The sequence below is a fragment of the Pongo pygmaeus genome, chromosome 10, assembly GCF_028885625.2.
Source record: "Pongo pygmaeus isolate AG05252 chromosome 10, NHGRI_mPonPyg2-v2.0_pri, whole genome shotgun sequence".
Taxonomy (NCBI): Eukaryota; Metazoa; Chordata; class Mammalia; order Primates; family Hominidae; genus Pongo; species Pongo pygmaeus.
The window spans coordinates 953,022-973,799 of NC_072383.2; the positions used below are offsets into that span (position 1 = coordinate 953,022).

General features: G+C 44.9%; 1 protein-coding gene across 18 annotated transcripts in view; it reads right to left on the reverse strand.

Annotated features, from left to right (window-relative positions):
* The window catches only part of RAD52 (RAD52 homolog, DNA repair protein), a 79,961-nt gene that overhangs the window by 12,049 nt on the left and 47,134 nt on the right, over positions 1-20,778 (reverse strand). For 13 of the 18 annotated variants that reach the window (XM_063672301.1, XM_054442663.2, XM_063672298.1 and 10 more), the window contains 6 exons: positions 8,641-8,742; positions 6,830-6,931; positions 5,649-5,742; positions 5,419-5,486; positions 2,759-2,877; positions 1,060-1,135 (listed from right to left, as the gene is read on the reverse strand). In XM_063672301.1, coding sequence (XP_063528371.1) covers positions 1,060-1,135; positions 2,759-2,877; positions 5,419-5,486; positions 5,649-5,742; positions 6,830-6,931; positions 8,641-8,724 — 543 coding nt within the window. In that variant the 5' untranslated portion in view covers positions 8,725-8,742. Of the gene's footprint in view, positions 1-137; positions 307-1,059; positions 1,136-2,404; positions 2,559-2,758; positions 2,878-5,418; positions 5,487-5,648; positions 5,743-6,829; positions 6,932-8,640; positions 8,743-11,242; positions 11,565-20,778 lie in introns of those variants that run through there. The other 5 variants (XM_063672307.1, XM_063672306.1, XR_010127746.1 and 2 more) reach the window with 4 other exon arrangements.

Below are 20,778 nucleotides of genomic sequence, written 5' to 3' on the forward strand. Positions count from 1 at the left end.
TCCAGCCTGGGCGACAGAGCGAGACGCCGTCTCAAAAAAAAAAAAAAAAGTCTAACAAAATATTAGCAAACTGAATCCAATAATGTTTAAAAATGATGTTTTTAAAGGAGTTTTTACAGATGCCCAGTGACACACACCTTGTGGGGCTCCATGAGGACAAGAATCCCTGAGGCACAGGATGGGAATGCTGCCCTGGGGAGCGACATGGCAGGGACCTCGGAGAGCAGATGAGGCAGGAAGAACACTCCAGAAGCCACTCATGGCAGGTCAGTGTGACTCCAGGACTGCCCAGCCACAGACCCCATTCTGCAAAGGCAAATGCTCAGATCACGTTGTAGGTATTGACAGAAATAATGGACATGTAAATCTTAATGACACCAGAACTAAGGAAAAGAAAGAAGGCTCAACAGTGAGGCTGGGAGTGTCTGGGAAGGACAGTGGTGCTGCAGAGGGCTGTGTGCTCGCTTTGAGGCTTCACAGACTACCCCCAACCACAGTTCTCTACCTACACATAACACAAATTCTCTAGACCTCACATTACTGTCAAATGATGTGATTTTTTTTTTTTTTTTTTTTTTGAGACAGAGTCTCCCTCTGTCGCCCAGGCTGGAGTGTGGTGGCGCGAACTTGGCTCACTGCAACCTCCGCCTCCTGGATTCACGCCATTCTCCTGCCTCAGCCTCCCGAGTAGCTGGGACTACAGGCGCCCGCCACACACCCAGCTAATTTTTTGTATTTTTAGTAGAGACGGGGTTTCACCGTGTTAGCCAGGATGGTCTCGATCTCCTGACCTCGTGATCCGCCCGCCTCGGCCTCCCAAAGTGCTGGGATTACAGGTGTGAGCCACCGCCCCCGGCCCAAATGATGTGACTTTAAAAAAAAGTAAAATCTTGTGATTAGTTCCTGCTATCTCTAACATTCGAAATCTGAAATAAACATTCCCGACCCTCTAAATAGCTAAGTCCTCACTTTTGCTCCTTGCATCCTCCAAATACTCAACCCATGACACAGAAGAGTTTCCCGCATTATCTTCACTCCGCTCATCCATGTCTAATATACCTGGCGTGGAAGCTTATTTAGTGACCTCAGGTAGTCTTTGTCCAGAATACAGTTTCCAAGTGCGTTCCCAAAACTCCTAAGGGCAAGAGAAAAAAAAGTGAAACAGGGTTAAGAATTGTTACACATGAATATCAGAGAATAGAGTTACAACTTTTGTACAGGTTGCCTCTCAGGTGCAGCAGAGGAAATGGACCCTAACATTCATTCCCCATTGATGTCTGGTAAGCATCTAGCATGTTCCTGCACTGTGTTAGTTTCTGAGAATACTGCAGTGAGAACAAGACACAAATCCCTGCCCTTACGGAGGTGATGAGTATGAAAAGATTAAGCCGCCATTCACAAAACCCACCAGCCACCTCCTGACATGGAGAACAAACTGCAGAGAGTTTTTCTTTTTTTTTTCCCCAAAGGCTGCTCCAATTTCCCAACAGGAGTAGGTAACACACACTTGGGGAACGGGGGCTCAAGAGGACAACCTCCCATGACCAAAGTTCTTAACTTGGGATCTATGGACTCCCCCACAGAACTCATAGGTTTTTCTGGTTCAATTCACTTCAATTCTCAAGACACGGATATGGTTTGGATGTTTATCCCCTCCAAATTTCATGTTGAAACATGACCTCCAATGCCGGGGGTGTGGCCTGGTGGGAGGTACTGGATCCTGGGGCTGGATTCCTCATGAACAGCTTAGTGCCATCCCCTTGGTGTTGAGTGAGTTCTCACTCAGCTCATGAGAGATCTGGTGGTTTTGAATGTGGGGGTTGGGCATGATGGCTCATGCCTGTGATCCCGGCACTTTGGGAGGCACAAGGCAGGAGGATGACTTGAGCCCAGGAGTTTGAGACCAGCCTAGGCAACAAAGGGAGACCCTGTCTCTCCAAAAAAAAAATTTTTTTTTAATTAACTGGGGGTGGTGTCATGTGTCTGTGATCCCAGCTACTCGGGAGGCTGAGGCGGGAAGATCACTTAAGCCCAGGAGTTCAAGGCTGCATTGAGCAATGACGGCACCACTGCACCCCAGCCTGTGCAACAGAGCAAGATCCTGTCTCAAAAAATGAAAAACAACAATAAAATAAATAAATAGGCCTGGGACCTCTTCCCTCTCTCTCTTGCTCCCTCTCTCTCCACGTTCCCTCTTCGCCCTCTGCCATGATTAGAAGAAGCTTCCTGAGGCCTCACCAGAAGTGGATGCTGGCACCAGGCTTCCAGTACAATCCACAGAATCATAAGCCAATCAAACCTCCTTTATTTATAAATTACTCAGCCTCCGGTATTCCTGTATAGCAACATAAATGGACTATCACGGACATCCGCGTGACTGTGTAACCAAGTTAACTAAGCTAACCTGTGCGTAGCGGAGGACTGCTGAGGAGCACGGAGAGGATGAGGGTGTGGTCTGTGCACTCGCAGTAGGAGTGGGAAGGCCTCCGGCACACGCTACTGAGTGCGCGGAGAAGAGAGAATACAGGATTCTACCACTTATTCCCAGCAAGGGAAGCCTGAAACAGAAACATTGAAAACATACTAACAAAAGTGGGAAAACAGGGCAGACAGGAACCAGGGCAGGGGTGAGACTTATCTTCCATGCTGCTTAGATTTTTGAACCATGTGGATGTATTAACTCTTCCAAAAAAAATCGAAACCTGCTCTGAAGCAGGAGCTGAAATGACGCAGGTTAGACTCCCAGCCTCGTGCTCACCTGAGGGCTCGCTTCAGCCCGTCGGTCACCGCCTCCTTCCTCGCCTTCTCCAGAGACAAAGCCTTAGACTTGAGGCCCTCACTGACACCATAACCAACATCTTCATGATATGAACCGTCCTGGGGCAGAAAAGGAGTTCAAACTCAAACACCAGAGCAGCAGGCGCGCCACAACTCCCCCGTTCCTCAAGCAGCAGGTTCAAAGCCGGAATCTCCCACCGGGTGGCCTTGCTACAGGGGCACGGGCAGAAGCCTGGGTGAGAATCCATCGCCAGTGCTGCTTCCTAGACCTGGGCTGCCTGGACGTGTGCCTGTGGTCACGGTGTCAAGACGATCCTACCTTCCCAACTTCCCAACACACAAAGGGCACATTAGAAACCCACCCCAAATCCTATCAGTGTGCATTACCCTAAGGTAAAAAACCTCTGAGATGGCCAGGCAGGGCGTGGTGGCTCACGCTGTAATCCCAGCCCTTTGGGAGGTCGAGGGAGGTGGATCACTTGAGGTCAGGAGTTCAAGACCAGCCTGGTCAACGTGGTGAAACCCCACCTCTACTAAAAATACAAAAATTAGACAGGTGTGGTGGCAGGCGCCTGTAATCCCAGCTACTCAGGAGACTGAGGCAGGAGAATCACTTGAACCTGGGAGGCAGAGGTTGCAGTGAGACGAGATGGTGCCATTGCACTCCAGCCTGGGTAACAGAGTGAGACTACGTCTTGGAAAAAAAACCTCTGGGATATCAAACAAAGGGATAATTTGAATATTGGATCTAATGTTCTCTAAGGATTGGAGAACAAATCCTTTTGTAAGTCAGCTGGCATCCAGTCCCTGCCTCTCACCAAAAGAGAAGGTGGACCTGAGCACATCATTCGCTGATTGAGAATTAAATACAATGTTTGATGATAGCACTCTGTGATTTTTAAAAAATAACTCAGAAAGCACTCAAATAAATGAGTGACACTATAAAAAAATTCTTTCCATTCTCAGCTACTCACTCATAGATACAAGGTTTTTTAGTACTATTTAGAAAACTAAGAATAGAATTAATGCTGAATTGTTCATTCAAGAAATAAGTAGGCTGGGTGTGGTGGCTCACGCCTGTAATCCCAGCACTTTGGGAGGCCGAGGCAGGTGGATCACCTGAGGTTGTGAGTTCCAGACCAGCCTGACCAACATGGAGAAACCCCATCTCTACTAAAAACACACACAAAAAATTAGGCAGGCATGGTGGCGCATGCCTGTAATCCCAGCTACTCGGGAGGCTGAGGCAGGATAATCGCTTGAACCCAGGAGGTGGAGGTTGCGGTGAGCTGAGATTGAACCATTGCACCCCAGCCTGGGCAACAAGAGCAAAACTCCATCCCCACCCAAAAAAAAAGAAGTAATATTCAATTATGGATATATGGATATATAAACTAACTGAAAAGAAAAAACAGCACCATCCATCTCATTAAGATACATTTTCCATAAATTTTATATTTTAAATTTTTTATTTTTGTGGCAAGATTTCATCTCTTTAATTTTTCTAAGTATCGAAATTTTGCTATATTTATATTTTCTCTTCACCATAAACACAATTGTCTGGTCAATTGTGTGTTAACAGTAGCTATAATATAACTAAATCCAAAAGAAGTATTTTAATATTTAGAGCCTTAAGTGCACTGAAAATTTACCAAAACTTTTTATTTTTATACACATGCAAAGGCAGAGAAGCACAGTAAGGCTATCAATAAAACTTCTTTTTTTTCACCCAGGAGTTCAGTGGCACAATCACAGCTCACCACAGCCTCGACTTCCTGGGCTCAGGTGATCCTCCCACCTCAGCCTCCTGAGTAGCTAGGACTACAAGCATATGCCACCATGCCCGACTAATTTTTTGTATTTTTAGTAGAGACGGGCTTTCGCTATGTTGCCCAGGCTGGTCTCAAATCCCTGGGCTCAAGCAATCCTTCCACCTGGGCCTCCCAAAGTGCTGGGATTACAGGAATGAGCCACCCCGCCTAGCCAAACTTTCAACCATAAATATGTATTAGGATTAAAACCAGTGGGGAAATAGAATAGAAATATGAGTTCAGATAAAGAAAGAACAATGTAAAATTTCTAATGATTAAAAAAAAGCTTGTTCATCGTATTTCTTCAAATAAATGATAGATCTTATCCTCTATAGTATTTAGAGTCCACTGGAATATTTAACAAAGATCTAACAGATTTACGGTAAGTCCTCACTTAACATCTTAAATAACTGTGACTTTAAGCGAAACAACTTATTAACAAAACCAATTTTTGTTTTTATCAATGTTATAACAAAAGGACCTGCTTTGCCTAAAGTTGAGTTTCCAAAAACTTATCAGTGATGGTAAAATTATTGTATTTTAGAATGTCAGATTTTACCATATGCCAAAAAATACACCCTTTGCAACAATTTTTATGTATGGTGAAAACTTGTAGGTGTCAACTTGAAAATGTGCAAAAGAACAGTTTTTCCATTCTTTTAGGGAGCACATGAGCAAGAGTATTTGAATTCCACCATTCTAGGGAACGCTGGCTGAGGCACAACTCTGGAGCCTGGGTCCTTGTCCAGCTACCTACTCCCCTACCTGCTCACCTTCTCCTACCACCCACTGATCCTTCCAGGCAGCAGGTCTACTCCATCCCCCTCACCTTCAGCTGGACCCTCACAAATGCACAGACTCCCACGTAGAACTTGCCATTGTTGAGGTCAACAAAATCTAGGAGTGGGAAAGAGAGCAAGTTGAAGAGGACACTGACCGCTGGGCCACAACCATTCCTCCGGCTGGGAACTGAGTCCACCTACCTCACCTCCTCACCCAGCATACTTTCACCAGGAGCTGGACAGTGCAAAAGTCCCCACTGCCGGAGAGCATACTCACCCACATTCTGCTGCGTGATGGAGTGTGCCCAGCCATTGTAACCAAACATCTCATTGGCCAGATTAATTACCCGATGACCCTCAATGTAGCACACCTAGAAAAACAAATGTTTTTAAGGAAAAGCTGTGTTAATTCCTTACCACACTTAAATGTGAATCAAAATTGACATAATTTATTCCTCATCTACTTTTTTGGATAAACTGCCCTTAAACATTCTATTCGGGAGGCTGAGGTGGGAGGATCACTTGAGCCCAGGAGCTCAAGGCTGCAGTAAGCTAGGATCATGCCGCTGCACTCCAGCCTAAGCAACAGAGTGAGACCCAGTCTTAAAAAAAAAAATTTTTTTTTTCAAGAAAATTCTCAATGAGTTTATTTCAAAAATCTTCTGGATGGAGCCTGCGAGAACTAATGGTCTGTTGCGCGGAGGAACTCACCCAGCAGTTGCTAAAATTCAGTTTGCAAAAAGTACAAATCTCAGTTTGACATATTTTATGGAAGACCAAAAATACACACAGAAGTTAAAATTAGAAGCAAATGATATGCAATTAGTATGTGTCAATCATAAGTTCTTTCAAAAGTGTTTAATTCAAAAAAAAAAAGAAGCAAATGGCAAAAGGAACATTTTTTTAAATGATGTTAAAGGCTGGGCATGGTGGCCCACGCCTGTAATCCCAACACTTTGGGAGGCCGAGGTGGGAGGATCACCTGAGCCCAGCAGTTTGAGACCAGCCTGGGCAACATGGTGAGATGTCGTCTCTACAGAAAATTTAAAAATTAACCAGGCATGGTAGCGGGTGCCTGTAGTCCCAGCTAGTCAGGAAGCTGAGGCAGGAGGATCGCTTGAGCCTGGGAGGTGGAGGCTGCAGTGAGCCGAGATGACACCACTGGTCGGACTCCAGCCTAGGTGACAGAGCAAGACCCTGTCTTTAAAAAAAAAAAAAAACAAAAAACAGATGATGTAAAAATCCTAAGATGGCGGTTACGCAAGTGTCAAGACCATGCCCGGGCCCCTTTAGATGAGAATGAAGTCTGGAACCCATCCCCTCCCAGGGGCACTGGGAGACCTCCAGGAACAGGTAACAGGAGACTTCCGAATCCCTGAGGACCCAGAGAGGGAACTGGCAAGACCGTCGGAGTCTGTCGTATGGATGCCTGCTTTCCAGGCACATGAGTTCTCCTACCTTCTGGCCTCCTCCAGCCATGCGGCTACTTATGTATTCTGGGCCCAGCCTCTGCCTCAGGGCCTTCTGGATGGCCTGGTACTCTTCTGCTGTGTACTGGCACTGCAACCCCAAAAAAGAAAATTAAATTCACACTTCCACCACTCCTCACATCACTGAGTCTCCATCTTTTATGGAGACTTTATACTCTTAAAAAGACCCCCCAGAACCTTTGTTTATGTGGGTTATATTTATCCTATTAGGAATTAGAACTCAGAAACTTTTAAGGCATGCATGCCGTTAGGCATCATAGCAGTGACATCACCACATATCATGCAGTCTCTGAAAACTCTACCGTTCACTCATGAGAGAATGAGTGTGAAAGAGGCAAATAGTATTATTATGAAGATAATTTTGACCTTCTGGACTCTGAAAGATCTTCGGAAACCCCAGGGTTTTTGAGAACTGCATTTTGAGAACTGCTGCCTTAGCTGCTGCTACCATCCTTATAAATGTTTCTGAAGCTTAGGAAGCTAAAATGTCCTGCCTCCAGATCTGTAAATGACGTCAGCACAGGAAGCGAGGATGGAAAGAGCACAGGGGTAGGATGCCTTGCTTCTATTTGTCCTTTCCAGAGATTGACGCCTTCTCCAATGCAACAATTTCCCATCCTGCACAAACAGAAACACACTACTGCTTGCTGATTTGGGTTTTGTCCCCCTTGTCCTATTCGGATGAGAGGAATACTCATAACTCTCTGCTAAAGACAAAGATGGAGTTTGGGTGGACAAAGCAAGAAACTCTTTTCTATACACACAATGTCCCTACAAGGAATATGACCCCAGTAACTTCCCATGCCTCCAAGAAAGACAACTGAAGCCAGGCGCGGTGGCTCACGCCTGTAATCCCAGCATTTAGAGGCCGAGGCGGGCGGATCACGATGTCAGGAGTTCAAGACCACCCCGGCCAACATGGTGAAACCACATCTCTATTAAAAATACAAAAAAAAAAAGCCCAGGTGCGGTGGCTCACGCCTGTAATCCAAACACTTTGGGAGGCCGAGGCAGGCGGATCACCTGCGGTCAGGAGTTCGAGACCAGCCTGGCCAACATGGTTAAACCCCATCTCTACTAAAAATATAAAAATTAGCTCGCCATGGTGGTGCATGCCTGTTATCCCAGCGACTTGGGAGGCTGAGGCAGGAGAATTGCTTGAATCCAGGGGGTGGAGGTTGCGGTGAGCTGAGATCGCACCACTGCACTGCAGCCTGGGTGACAAAGCAAGATTCAGTCTCGAAAAAAAAGAAATAGAACTGGGTGGCATGCACACAGGGGCAATAGGAAATAGGGAGATTTTCACATAGTTTCATTTTGAATTTGATGTCATACAATTGTTATCTATCCCCCCCAAAAAATTTAAAATCTAGATCTAATCCCCAGTACTATCAGTCTTTTGATAGCTAACATTCCAAAATGCCCTCCAGAGTTCACAAAAGACCCCCAAAAAATGCATCTAAAGGAAAAACCAATAATAACAAATAGCTCACACATGTACTGTGTAAATGTACTAGGTACTGCTCACACATGTACTGTGTAAATGTACTAGGTACTGCTCACACATGTACTGTGTAAATGTACTAGGTGCTGCTCACACATGTACTGTGTAAATGTACTAGGTGCTGCTCACACATGTACTGTGTAAATGTACTAGGTGCTGCTCACACATGTACTGTGTAAATGTACTAGGTACTGCTCCCACATGTACTACGATGCTCTACAAACTGCCTTGCCCTAACTTTACTCTTTCTTTCCCGGCACGAAGGAACCAGTTACCTGTCCAAAGCATAACACCGAGCCGCCGCCAGCAGCAGGATGGCTGTCACGTCCTCCAAGAATTGCTTCCTCAGTCCCAGACATCTTGATTCTGGTTGACCTCTATATAAATAAAAGGGGGAAAAAAAAACAACCCTCAAAGAATGTTTAACCTCTACTGAAAAATCACATAAAGAATCCTTATGCGGCCGGGCACAGTGGCTCATGCCTGTAATCCCAGCACTTTGGGAGGCTGAGGTGGGTGGATCACAAGGTCAGGAGATGGAGACCATCCTGGCTAACACGGTGAAACCCCCTCTCTACCAAAAATACAAAAAAATTAGCCAGGCGTGGTGGTGGGCGCCTGTAATCCCAGCTACTCAGGAGGCTGAGGCAAAGAATTGCTTGAACCCAGGAGGCAGAGGCTGCAGTAAGCTGAGATCACACCACTGCACTCCAGCCTGGGCGACAGAGCGAGACTCCATTTCAGAAAAAAAAAAAAAAAAAAAAAGAATCCATATGCAATATCCTAGGAGTTATTTATAAACTTCTAAGCACTGCTCCAATCCAAAACAGAGTTCCTCAGTGGTTAGCTGTGGTCTCTCAAGCTGCTGAAGATTCTTTAAGGTCTGCTTCTACTTCTACCTTTCTCTTAACATGTTTGCTATTGTGGTGGTGCTATTAAAGGTGATTTTTACAATAAGAATGTATTACATTTATAACTATAAAATCAAAATTACAAAAAATTCTTTATGGGAAGGCAAACAAAAAATGTACTTATAGGTGGAACATCGCTAATCCAAAAATCCAAAATTCAAAATGCTCCAAAATCCAAAACGTTTTGAGTGCCAACATGATGTGTTATAGTCAAAACACAGGTTATGGCCAGGCATGGTGGCTCAAACCTATAATCCCAGCACCTTCGGAGGCCAAGGCAGAAGGACTGCTTGAGCCCAGGAGTTTGAGACTAGCCTAACCAGCAAAACCCCATCAATACAAAAAATTTAAAAATTAGCCAGGCGTGGTGCTATGCTACTTAGGAGGCTGATGTGGGAGGATCGCTTGAGCTCAGGAGTTTGAGGCTGCAGTGAGCTATGACCACCCCATTGCACTCCAGCCTGGGTGACAGAGTGTCTGACTCTGTCTCAACAGAAAAAAAAAAAAGGGCAGGCACACAACACACAGTTTATTCAGCTTCTCCAACAGAAAAATGCAACTATCAGCCAGATGCAGTCGCTGACACCTATAATCCCAGCACTTTGGGAGGCTGAGGCGGGCGGATCACCTGAGGTCAGGAGTTCCAGACCGGCCTGGCCAACATGGTGAAACATCTTTATAAAAATACAAAAATTAGCTGGGCGTGGTGGTGCGAGCCTGTAATTCCAGCTACTCGGGAGGCTGAGGTGGGAGAATCACTTGAACCCGGGAGGCAGAGGTTGCAGTGAGCCGAGATTGCGCCACAGCACTCCAGCCTGGGCAACAGGCGAGACTCCATCTCAAAAAAAAAGAAAAAAAAAAAAATCTTTAGGTTCTGAAAACAAATGAATTTCATGTTTAGACTTGGGTCCCCTTCCCAAGATATCTGATTATATATATGCAAATATTCCAAAATCTGAAGTCCAAAACACTTCTGGTCCCAAAGCATTTCAGAGAAGCAATACCCAACCTGTCCTAGCTAAGAGGGTAACTCTGGGAGGTGGTGGATTTGTGAATTACCTTGTCTGTGGTAATCATTTCACAGATCAAATCATCACACTGTACACCCTAAATATATACAATTTTGTCAGTCATACCTCAAAAAAGCTGGGGGGTAGGGAAGAAAAATCAAGTGAATCTGTTTTAAAGTTTAAAAAAACCGGCCAGGTGCGGTGGCTCACGCCTGTAACCCCAACACTTTGGGAGGCCAAGGCAGGCGGATCACCTGAGGTCAGGAGTTCAAGACCAGCCTGGTCAACATGATGAAACCCCATCTGCACTAAAAATACAAAAATCAGCCAGATGCGGTGGCGCGTGCCTGTAGTCCCAGCTACTCAGGGGGCTGAGGCTGGAGAATTGCTTGAACCCAGGAGGCGGAGGTTGCAGTGAGCCGAGACCATACCACTGCATTCCAGCCTGGGCGATGGAGCAAGACTCTTTCTCAAAAAAAAAAAAAAAAAAAAATTCAGTCTTTTATTGAAGGACAATCTTGTCTTTGTCCATAAAGTAAACATGAAATATTTTTTGCCTTTTTTGCTTTTACTTTGAAAAAGATGTCTTACTATTCTGCTTTCCTTCCTAAAAACTGTCTACAATGGTTTTTCCATTATAAAAGTAAAAAAAAAAAAAATTTAAGAGACAGGGTCTTGCTCTGTTACCCAGGCTGGAATGCAGTGGTGTAATCATAGCTTACTGTAACCTTGACCTCCAGGGCTCAGGTGATCCTCCCACTGCAGCCTCCAGAGTAGATAGGACTACAGGTGAGTGCTATCATGCCAGGCTAATTTTTTTTTCATTTTTTTAGAGATGAGTGTCTCACTGTGTTGCCCAGGTTGGTCTTGAACTCCTGGGCTCAAGTTCAAGTGTTTTTTATGTGTGCATACTCATTAAACAAAGGTAGAATCCAAATGCATTAGGCAAATCTTACGCAGCACTTCAAATCTTCTTGGCCTTGTGTGTCCTTGAGGCCCTTGGTCACTTTGTCCACTCCAGCTGTCACGGGGCTGATCAAACACGTCTGGGTTATAACCACCTGCCCACAGGCACAACCCCACGGTCCCTTACCTCCTGCTCATACTGGGTACCTATCACTTCCCACCCGTGGCTTGCCGTTTGCCTTGGAGGTGTGAGGGCCTGTGGGCCCACCTGGTGCCCACACATGCACAACCTAGAAGTCTATGGGAATTAATGTGCCATGAAGCAAACCTTTTTCCAATGAGTTACAGAAGCTGAGGGGTCCATCCACCCTTCCTTTAGATGGATTGCCCTGGAATGCAGTTATGTATACATCCTCCTGGGAGACAGCTTTAGGAGAATAAGCAACCAACTGTACTTGCACCAAGGAAGGCCAACTTCAAAATGCACCCTTGAACTGACTTTAATCTTCCTTCTCCCTTCACTCACCTTTCCCCTACCTCTGCTTCCTGAAAGTACACTTCTTGAAAAAAAAATAGCACATACGCTCCTGCCTCAAGCTGTAGGTTCTCTAGGTTCTAGGGTACCCAGGTATAGGAGACACTATGGATGCTCTACTAATCATCCCTTCAGCTTTTTTTTTTTTTTTTTTTTCTGAGACGGAGTCTCGCTCTGTCACCCAGGCTGGAGTGCAGACTGGCGTGATCTCGGCTCACTGCAACCTACACCTCCCAGATTCAAGCAATTCTCCTGCCTCAGCCTACCGAATAGCTGGGATTATAGGTGTCCACCACCACACCTGGCTAATTTTTGTATTTTTAGTAGAGACAGGGTTTTGTCATGTTGGCCAGGCTGCTCTCGAACTTCTGATCTCAGGTGATCCACCTGCCTCGGCCTCCCAAAGTGCTGGGATTACAGGTGTTAGCCACTGCGCCCAGCCATCCCTTAAGCTCTTACCACAATAGTGCACCCTATTCTGACTTCCAAATGCCAACATCTGCATCTTGTTACCTGAGAGCTTTCTTTGGTATCCAGACTACTTTGCACCTGTTTATGGCAAGCTGTAAGCACCAGAAAATTGAACCACCCTGGCAGCAGCCCTCAAATGGTGCCTGACAGGAGCTGCTGTTGAAATACCCTAAATTTCTTACCCCTCTGTGGGACATCACCAAGCCATGAGCTTCCCCAGTGGAATTAGGTTCCCCAGTGGCAACAGGCTTGATAACTCGCCCTTTGTTGTCAAACTTTCCTTTCCTGTCTCCCCTCCCCTCTCCTCTACTGTGTAAAGGACTAATCTCCAAATAAACTACTTGGGAATAAAAAGGAGGGCGGCAAAAGATACCTTTACAATGTAGAAACCTGGGAGTTACCACCTTAATTATTAAGTAATCAAACTTAATGTCACCCATTATAGTCACATCATGTGCTTCCTGACGGATGCACTAAGAAGGTCACATCACTTAGGTAGTATTAGGAAATAATCAAACAAGTTGAAACCTACAAAGCAATTGGCCTGGACTCTCCAAAGCATCAGTGTCTTAAAAAACAAAACAAAATAGAAGGGCTGGTGAACTCTTCTATATTAAAAGAGGCTTAAGGCCGGATGCAGTGGCCCACGCCTGTAATCCCAGCACTTTGGGAGGCCAAGGCGGGTGGATCATCTGAGCTCAGGAGTTCAAGACCAGCCTGGTCAACATGGTAAAAATCCCATCTCTAGTAAAAATATAAAAAGTAGCCGGGCATGGTGGCGCACACTTGTAGTCCCAGCGACTCGGGAGGCTGAGGCAGGATAATCACTTGAACCCAGCAGGTGGAGGTTGCAGTGAGCCAAGATCATGCCACTGCACTCCAGTCTGGGTAACAGAGCAAGACTCCATCTCGAAAAATAAATAAATAAATAAATAAATAAATAAATAAATAAATAAATAAAGACTTAAGAGACATGACAACTAAATGCACTGTGTGATCTTCAATGAAATTTTGGATCAGGGATAAAGAAAAGCTATAAAGAATATTATTAGGACAATGGGAGAAATCTGATGATGGACTGAATATGAGACTGCAGCCACAACCTCCCGAGTAGCTTAGACTACAGGTGTGCACCACCACAGCTGGTTAGTGTGATAATTATATCATGATTCTGTAGGACAATGGCCTATCACTAGATGTATGATGCGGTATTGGAGTAAAGCGTCATGTTTTCTGCAACGTACTCTCAATTCATTCAACTAATTGTGTGTGTGTGTGTGTGTGTGTGTGTGTGTGTGTAGAGTGAGAAAAAGGCAAGTAGATAAAGCAAAAGTAACAAATTTATGAACCTAGGTGAAGGATATGCAGACATTAATAGTAAATTTTCTTTTTTTTTTTTGAGACAGTCTCACTGTGCCACCCAGTGCAGTGAGATGGCTCACTGTACCCTCAAACTCCTGGGCTCAAGTGATCGTCCCAACTCAGCTTCCTGAGTAGCTGGGACTACAGTTATATAACACCACACATGGCATATTTTTTATTTTTTGTAGAGAAAGGGGTCTCACTATGTTGCCCAGGCTGGCCTCGAACTCCTGGGCTCAAGCAATATTCCTGCGCAGCCTCCCAGAACACTGGGATTACAGACGTGAGCCACTGCACCCAGCCCATCGTAAAATTTGTCCAAAGACTTCAAATCCTTCAGAATGAAGTGTCAAGAAAGACTACCTGCATAGCCAAGATTATGGCAGCTATATAAATCCAAATATCCAAACACATACTCCAAAAACTACACAGACCAACCAACCGGAGAAACAAAGAAAATCACCAACATCTCATATCTTCAACATACTTAGAAGACTGAAAATACTACAAGCTTCTAATTACCCGTAAGTAGAAAAACATCAATTTCTTGTAGAGATGTTTCTCAACCTCTCGTCCCAGCTCTTTAAGGACAGCAAAGAGGGATCCAGATAGGAGGAGAGATGCAAAGAAGAGAGAACAGCACTGGGCACACTGGGCGCGGTGGCTCATGCCTGTAATCCCAACACTTTGGGAGGCCGAGGCAGGCGGATCACGAGGTCAGGAGTTCGAGACCAGCCTGGCCAAGATGGTGAAACCCTGTCTCTACTGAAAATACAAAAATTAGCTGGGCGTGGTGGCGTGTGCCTGTAATCCCAACTACTCAGGAGGCTGAGGCAAGAGAATCGTTTGAACCTGGGGGGCAGAGGTTGCAGTGAGCAGAGATCACACCACTGCCCTCCAGCCTGGGCGACAGAATGAGACTCTGTCTCAAAAAAAAAGAAGAGAGAAGAGGAGAATGGAGAGCCTGAGATAGAACTAAAATATCTCCCTGAAAAAGAAAACTCACGGTAAGTATGAAAACACCAACAAAGAATTGCATTAAATTGGGAAAACACCGACCAAGAATTGCGTTAAATTGGGAAAACACCGACCAAGAATTGCGTTAAATTGGGAAAACACCGACCAAGAATTGCGTTAAATTGGGAAAACACCGACCAAGAATTGCGTTAAATTGGGAAAACACCGACCAAGAATTGCGTTAAATTGGGAAAACACCGACCAAGAATTGCGTTAAATTGGGAAAACACCGACCAAGAATTGCGTGAAATTGGGAAAACACCGACCAAGAATTGCGTTAAATTGGGAAAACACCGACCAAGAATTGCGTTAAATTGGGAAAACACCGACAAAGAATTGCGTTAAATTGGGAAAACACCGACCAAGAATTGCGTTAAATTGGGAAAACACCGACAAAGAATTGCGTTAAATTGGGAAAACACCGACAAAGAATTGTGTTAAATCAGGAGGGAGGAAGGGAGGGCCAGGGAGAGACACTTCTAAACACATGCAGAACTTGATGAGGTAGTCTTGAAAAGGCAAGCCTTCTGGGGAGGAGGAGAAAAAGAATGAAAGGGTACCCTCTGTTGGCCAGGCGCGGTGGCTCACGCCTGTTATCCCAGCACTTTGGGAGGCCAAGGCGGGCGGATCATGAGGTCAAGAGATGGAGAACAGCCTGGCCAACATGATGAAACCCAGTCTCTACTAAAAATACAAAAATCAGCTGGGCATGGTGGCGCGTGCCTGTAGTCCCAGCTACTCAGGAAGCTGAGGCAGGAGAATCGCTTCAACCCGGGAGGCAGAGGTAGCAGTGAGCAGAGGTTGCAGTGAGCCGAGATTGCGCCACTGCACTCCAGCCTGGCGACAGAGCAAGACTCCATCTAAAAAAAAAAAACCAAAGAGAAAGGGTACCCTCTGAAAACTGTGCTGTGAAAGACACAAAAGAAAATTTAAAAGCCAAAGGACATACAACCACCTCCCCGACAAAAAAGCCTTCTAGCAGAATTAGAAGCCATACTTGACTACACCTACAAAAGAATAGGAACTACTCTTGAACTAGGAATCTCAAAAATCATCCTGAATGATTGTCACTCCTGCTCACAAAATGCAAACTTCGAGAAAAAAAAAAAGATTGAAAAGAATGAAAGAACCTCAGGATCCCATGGGCTAATATCAAAATGTCTAACTCACATATAATTGAAGTCCCAGAAGAAGTGAAAGAGAATGGAACAGAAGAAATATTTTTAAAACTAATAGCTCCAAATTTCCCAAATTGGCCGACAGACATGAATTTACAGATTTAAGAAGCTCTGCAAATCTCAAGAATAAATCTCCGGATAAATACAAATAAAATGACACCTAGATACACCACAGGCAAACTGCTAAAAAACAAAAATAAAGAGAAAATCTTGAAAGCAGGCAGAGAATGATAACACATTACATATGGAGTAATGAATGATGCAAATGATGGCTCCATTTTAAAATAAAGGTAAGAAACATCTAGAAATAAATTTAACAAAATATGTATAAGACTTCTGAACTGAAAACTATAAAACAGAACTAAAAAGAATTTTTTTTTTTTTTTTTTGAGACAGAGTTTCGCTCTTCTTGCCCAGGCTGGAGTGCAATGGCACCATCTCGGCTCACTGCAACCTCTGCCTCCCAGGTTCAAGTGATTCTCCTGCCTCAGCCTCCAGAGTAGCTGGGATTACAGGCATGTGCCACCACGCCCGGCAAATTTTGTATTTTTCGTAGAGACAGGGTTTCTCCATGTTGGTCAGGCTGGTCTCAAACTCCCTACCTCAGGTGATCCACCCACCTCAGCCTCCCAAATTGCTGGGATTACAGGTGTGAGCCACCACACCTGGCCCATAATTTTTATTTTTATTATTATTATTTTTTGAGACAGAGTTTTGCTCTTGTTGCCCAGGCTGGAGTGCAATGGCACTATCTCGGCTCACTGCAACCTCCACCTCCTGAGCAAGTTCAAACAGTTCTCCTGCCTCACCCTCCCAAGTAGCTGAGACTACAGGCACCTGCCACCACACCTGGCTAATTTTTGTATTTTTAGTAGAGACAGGGTTTCACCATGTTGGCCAGGCTGGTCTCGAACTCCTGACCTCAAGTGATCCGCCCACTGCAGACTCCCAAAGTGCTGGGATTACAGGCATAAGCACCGCGCCCGGCCTAAAAAGAAATTTTAAAAGGCTTAATTAAGAAGGAAAATGCACCAAGTTATATATTTGAAGACTTAATACTGTTTAGGTGTCATTTCTTTCCAAATTGATCCATGGATTCAATGCAATCCCAATCACAATTTTACCAGACTTTTCTGTAAAACTGGTAAAGATAATTCTAATATTTATATGGAAAGGGAGAGGATTTAGAATATTCACATCAAGCTTGAAAACAACAAAATTGGAAGACCTACAACTACATGACCAAGACTTACTAAAAAGCTACAGTAATTAAAAGTGTGGTACTAACACAAGGATTGAACAATGGAACAGAAAAGGGAGTGCAGAAATCAATTACCATTTGTACAGTCATCTTACAATATGCAATACAACAGCATTTTCAACAAATGGTGCTGGAATGACTGGATATCTATATGAAAAAAATTAATATTTAATTATATCTCACATCATTCACATAAACTAGAGATGGATGATAGGCCTAAACATAAAACTAAAACTATAAAATTTATAGGCCGGGCACAGTGGCTCACGCCTGTAATCCCAGCATGTTGGGAGGCCGAGATGGGTGGATCACAAGGTCAAGAGTTCAAGACCATCCTGGCCAACATGGTGAAACCCTGTCTCTACTAAAAATACAAAAATTAGTTGGGCATGGTGGCGCATGTCTATAATCCCAGCTACTCGGGAGGCTGGGGCAGGAGAATCGCTTGAACCTGGGAGGCAGAGGTTGCAGTGGGCGGAGATGGCATCACCACACTCCAGCCTGGACGACAGAGCAAAACTCCGTCTCAAAAAAAAAAAAAAAAAATTTACAGAAGAAAACATGAAAGATTATCTTCACAGCCTGAAGGTAGCCAAGATTTCTTAGGACTCAGAAAGCAATAACTACAAAAGAAAATATAAGAGAAAACTGATTATATCAAAATGTAAAACTTCTGTTCATCAGACAACTCTAAGAAAATGAATAGGCAACCAGACAGAGGACAGGTAACCAGGATATAAAGGTTATATAAATAACTGCTACAACTCAATAATAAAAAGACACACAACCCAATGTAAAATGGGCAAAAGATTTGAGCAGGCACTCCACAAAGGAAGACATACATTGTCATGAGCACAGGAAGAAGTGCTCAACACCATTAGTGACTGAGGACTAAAATTAAGACCATGACACACCACACCCATCAGAATAACTCAAAAGACTGACAACACCAAACGTTGGCAAGGATGTAAAGCAACAACCAACTGGAACTCTCATACACTGCTGGCAGGACACAGGCTGATAAAACCACTCAGCTGTTAATGCACACTACTCTTCATGAAAAACAAACGCCAACTCCAAGGACTGAGCCACAGGCCCAGGGAGTAGAGACGCAGAGGCCCAATCCCAGGCCTGGAGCCCTACTGGTTTTTTGAGATGAAGTCTTGTTCAGTTGCGCAGGCTGGAGTGCAGTGGCACAACCTCGGCTCACTGCAACCTCCATCTCCCAGATTCAAGCAATTCTCCAGCCTCAGCCTCCCGAGTAACTGGGACTACAGGCACGTGCCATCACGCCCAGCTAATTCTAATTCTTGTATTTTTAGTACAGATGGGGTTTCACTATGTTGCTCAGGCTGGTCTCGAACTCCTGAGCTCAAGTGATCCCCCCGCCTCGGCCTCCCAAAGTGCCAGGATGTGAGCCACCGCGCCTGGCCTATTGGTTCTTTATGTATCTTGAATATCAGTCTTTTGTCAAACAGGTCCCTGTGTTTCCCCATTCATTTTCTTAGAGTAGTCTGTGATTACATTTTGATGTAATCAATCATATTTATCTTTGTGTGTGTGGTTTTTTTTGTTTTTTGTTTTTTGCTTTTTTAAGTGACTCTATGGCATCCTGAGCCCTAAGAAACCTTTGCACACACTCAGGTCATGAAGATATTCTTCTCATCTTCTTCCAGAAGCCTCACAGTTTTCTAATTTTGAAAATAGGTCTGGGCTGGGCGCGCCGGGTGCAGTTGCTCACACCTGTAATCCCAGCACTTTGGGAGGCTGAGGCAGGCGGATTGCATGAGGTGAAGAGTTCAAGACCAGCCTGGCCAACATCGTGAAACTCCATCTCTACAAAAAATACAAAAATTAGCTGGGCCTGGTGGCATGTTCCTGTAGTCCTAGCTACTCAGGGGGCTGAGGTGGAAAGCTTGCTTCAGCCTGGAAGGTAGAGACTGCAGTGAGACGAGATCACCCCACTGCACTCCAGCCTGGGTGACAGAATGAGACTCTGTCTCAAAAAAAAGAAAGAAATTAGGCTGGGTGCGGTAGAAAGAAATTAGGCCCGGTGCGGTGGCTCAAGCCCATAATCGCAACACTTTGGGAGGCCGAGGCAAGCAGATCACCTGAGGTAGGGAGTTCGAGACCAGCCTGACCAACATGGAGAAACCCCATCTCTATTAAAAATACAAAATTAGCCAGGCGTGGTGGCAGGTGCCTGTAATCTCAGCTCCTCAGGAGGCTGAGGCACAAGAATCGCTTGAATCCAGGAGGCGAAGGTTGCAGTGAGCCAAGATCGCACCACTGCACTCTAGCCTGAGCAAGAGTGAGACTGTCTCAAAAAAAAAAAAAAAAAGTAGACAAAAAATTTTTAATTGAAATCTCAAAATGTCATTACCTCTAAAGCCTTATGCAGCTCACCATACTCTGAAGCATGTCTTTTTTTTTTAGGGGGAGATGCTCTGTTGCCCAGGCTGGAGTACAGTGGCGCAATCTCAGCTCACTACAACCTCCAACTCCCAGGTTCAAGTGATTCTGGTGCCTCAGCCTCCCGAGTAGCTGGAACTACAGGCATGCGCCACCACACCCAGCTAATTTTCTGTATTTTTAGTAGAGGCGGGGTTTCACCATGTTGGCCAGGCTGGTCTCGAACTCCTGACCTCAGGTGTTCAGGTGTTCTGCCCACCTCGGCCTCCCAAAATCCTGGGATTACAGGCATAAGCCACCACATCCAGTCTTAAAATCTGTGGGAACCCAGTAATCCCAGCACTTTGGGAGGCCGAGGCAGCAGATCATGAGGTCAGGAGTTCGAGACCAGCCTGGCCAACATGGTGAAACTCCGTCTCTACTAAAAATACAAAAATTAGCCGGGCGTGGTGGTGGGCGCCTGTAATCCCAGCTACTCGGGAGGCTGAGGCAGGAGAATCGCTTGAACCTGGGAGACGGAGGTTGCAGTGAGTAGAGATCACGCCACTGCACTTCAGCCTGGGCGACAAGAGTGAAACTCCGTGTCAAAAAGCAAACAAACAAACAAAAAATGTGGGAACATAGGATTAATTCCCTCACACTGATCATTTCTCTGCACTCCCACACTCAGCCATTAGAGAACTGCGGGGCCATACGCTAATCACTGAATCCCCAACACTCACCACAGTCCCCACCCAGCACATAGTATGAAGAGCATTTTGGCCTTATTTTAGCTTCTCTCCACATCAAAAGTGCCAGTTCAGTATTAAAAATGAGTGCCTTGAGTGAAGAAATGTTAAAAGCTGCAGAGATGGAAAAATATCCACTAGGCTTTCTGCCCTTGAACCATTGCTGAGACAGTCAGTTCTCATTACTCAGGGCAGTTATGTCATGTAAAGCCGTCACGAACACTGAACTAGCAAATACTGAGCCACTGCTCCGAGGGGAGACAGTTACTCAACAGGCCAATACATAACCTTGTTTTATGTGTGCTTCTGTTTAAAGATATCTTATTTAATACATATTGTTGATGCATTAACATGAACTCACAGCCAACAACAAAAGTGATGCCTGAACAAAGCTAATCTAAAAGCTTATCTTTTCTCTATAAGATATATCACAGCCTTCAACTTGGAAATGCTAGACAGCACTTCTACTCTTGGAAGCCGCTGTAAACAGCAAAATCACCAAAAGCACAAAAATACAAAAAAAAATGGCACTGCGTATACAGCCAAAAGAACACTTATGAACAGTTTTAGAGCTGAAACAGGAAGGCAGAGTGTCACCTTATTTGAACACAGCTGGGAAAGC